Source organism: Gekko japonicus, unplaced genomic scaffold (genome assembly GCF_001447785.1).
Source record: "Gekko japonicus isolate JY-2015 unplaced genomic scaffold, Gekko_japonicus_V1.1 scaffold1516, whole genome shotgun sequence".
NCBI lineage: Eukaryota > Metazoa > Chordata > Lepidosauria > Squamata > Gekkonidae > Gekko > Gekko japonicus.
The window spans coordinates 360,703-363,227 of NW_015172050.1; the positions used below are offsets into that span (position 1 = coordinate 360,703).

Consider the following 2,525-nt stretch of genomic DNA (forward strand, 5'->3'; position numbering starts at 1 on the left):
GGAGCCCTCCTTTCTGAGCTGAGACAAAAATGTGTGAGCCGGAGGCTAAAAAACTGTGAGCTAGCTCACACTAACTCAGCTTAGAGGGAACACTGGTGGGGGGGAGGTATTTGTGAATTTCCTGCATTGTGCAGAGGGGGTTGGACTAAATGACCCTGGAGGTCCCTTCCAACCCTACGATTCTATGATTGGCGAAGCTTCACACAGTCAAGCTCTGCAGAGACAGTTACAGGCAGAGGCTTGTAAAGACGGTAATTAGAATTGGCCTACAGACCAAAGAAGCACACTGTTAAATAGGGCAAATGGGGAACCAACCAAAAGCTCTACTGCTAACGTACACGGTCCACTAACAGAAAGCAGCGACATTTGTACATGTGTTTCAAGGAAGCGGAGGATTCCAGGGGAAGCTGGAACTCACCATGGCAGCCACAGGGAAGAGATAGGGGTGGTTACAGCACTTCTTCAGGTCCATGACCACATTGAGAAGAGACACTTGATTGCCGCCCCCCCGGGCATTCAGCGCCTCGAAGTTCCTTGTCAGGATGTATTTGTAGTACTTCCTGTGGAAATACAGTGGACATCCCGTTTTCTAACCTCTTCCTCCAAAAGAGATACATTTGCACAACACCCTGCCTCAGTATTAGCTATCAAATGGAGTTGTCCATTTACCTAGCATATGGCATGGTAGACCAGTATAGGCCCACCTTATCATTTGGTCCAACAGGGACAAGGAGAATGACCGACAATGGAAACCTGGGTGCACTGGAAGTTAGGGCCAATCAGCATCTTGAAACAAACGGTGGAGGAGGGACACGCTTGGCGCCGCCTTATCAGCATCAGCACGCTCAACAAAGGAAAGAGGCGGGCTTGGCTCCAGGAAGGGACAGAGTGTTCCTCCCGCACTCACTTTTGCATAGGGCTCAGCTCCACTCTGACAATCAGCTCCGTCTTGGAAGGCATGTTCTTGAAGACGTCGGCCTTGAGGCGCCGCAGCATGTGCGGGCCCAGCATGTCGTGAAGCTTCTTGATCTGATCCTCCTTGGCAATGTCTGCAAACTCCTCCAGAAAGCCCTCCAAGTTGCTACGAGGAAATGCAGAGAAACGTTCGGGAGAGAGCGGAAGACGGGAATGGCGAGCCAAGAGTTGCAGTTGGGCACGCTCTGCCCAAGGGGGCACTGCAGGACCGGACCAAGGCTGGACTGAAGCGGTAGGTGACCCAGGCAACCACAAGGGGGCAGGGCGGCGAGGGTGCACTGCTGCAGGCATACTATCAGCCCAACAGATGAAGCCAAATGAAAACTAAAAGAACCAAGATTAACATCAGAAGGTCGTCCTCCTAGTTAATACTGGTTCACCCAGTGATTTCTTGATGTCTGTATTAGGGATGGGCACAGATCGACTCACAGACCAAATTTTGACATGGACTGAGGGCCCGGTTTGTGGTTCATGAACCCGGTCCGTGAGCAAGACACGTTGATGCCGACGATTGCCAAGGCTACAGGGATTCCCTTCCCTTCCCTCGCTGAAACACAAATTGTCTTCCCTTCTCTCCTGGGAGTGTGCCACTGCTGCAGCGAGACTTCGGAGAGTGAGGGGGGGCATGTTTAAATGTCTTCCCTTCCCGAGTTGCTCCCCGTGCCTCAGCAAGTGAAGGGAGGGCATTTTGAATGCCTTCCCTTCATGATCCCACAAACCACAACCTGGTCCATCATCGTGGAGCTTCGTGGTTCATAAACCCCATGAGCAACGAAGCCCCAAAGACCTCAATTTTTTCAGCCCAGGTCCTCCTCCAGTCTGTACATTTTGCTTGTTCTTTAAAAAGATCTTCAGGTTAGAAGAAACAATTTTATCTGCATATCTGAGGCGTGAATAAATTCAGATCCTAGCTTGCACATCCATTGTTTTATGTGGATCGCAGGCACGAAAGGGGTGTGAGGTTACAGATTTAATAAGGTATTCAAAGGCTAAACAAATGGAGAAGTGGAGGGAGAATGAGACGAAGTTATTTTCTTGGCTGGGGAGCCATTCAATCGAGGCCCAGGCATATGCAGGACTTACTGAAATCTTTCCGGCGTCAGAAAGTTTAGCAAGTGGAACAGTTCCTCCAGGTTGTTCTGCAAAGGGGTCCCCGTGAGCAGCAGCTTGTGTTGAAGAGAGTAGCCGTTCAGAACCCGGAAAAACTGAGAAGAGCATTGGAAAGGGCGGAGGGAGAAAGGAGAGGTGGTCAAGGGTCATCCAGTTCACTGCTGTACCTCAGAGCCTTCTCGGCACCTAAACCCTGGAACTCTCTCCCCAAGGAGACCGCCCCCCCCCCATGTTGCCCTCTTCTGCCCAGGGGGTGAAGACTGTTTTGTTTCGTTTGGGATTCCCTCAGTGATCCCTCCCTACTCCCCCAAAGTTTTAATCGTTTCTGTGTATTGTATCATTTTAGCTCCGGTTTTAATTGCCTCGACAACGTGCTTTTAAGATGAAATTCTATTATATATGTTTTAATTTGATAGCCACCTTGCTGGCCCTACCACGGG

The 2,525-nt window shown here is 50.4% G+C and overlaps 1 protein-coding gene across 1 annotated transcript in view; it reads right to left on the bottom strand.

The window, feature by feature from the left end:
* CHD4 (chromodomain helicase DNA binding protein 4) overlaps positions 1–2,525 on the bottom strand; it is a 40,702-nt gene that overhangs the window by 20,061 nt on the left and 18,116 nt on the right. The window contains exons 19-20 of the mRNA XM_015420732.1: positions 908–1,081; positions 419–560 (exon numbers count right to left, since the gene is read on the bottom strand). Of these exons, the coding sequence (XP_015276218.1) occupies positions 419–560; positions 908–1,081 (316 nt within the window). The remainder of the gene's footprint in view (positions 1–418; positions 561–907; positions 1,082–2,525) is intronic.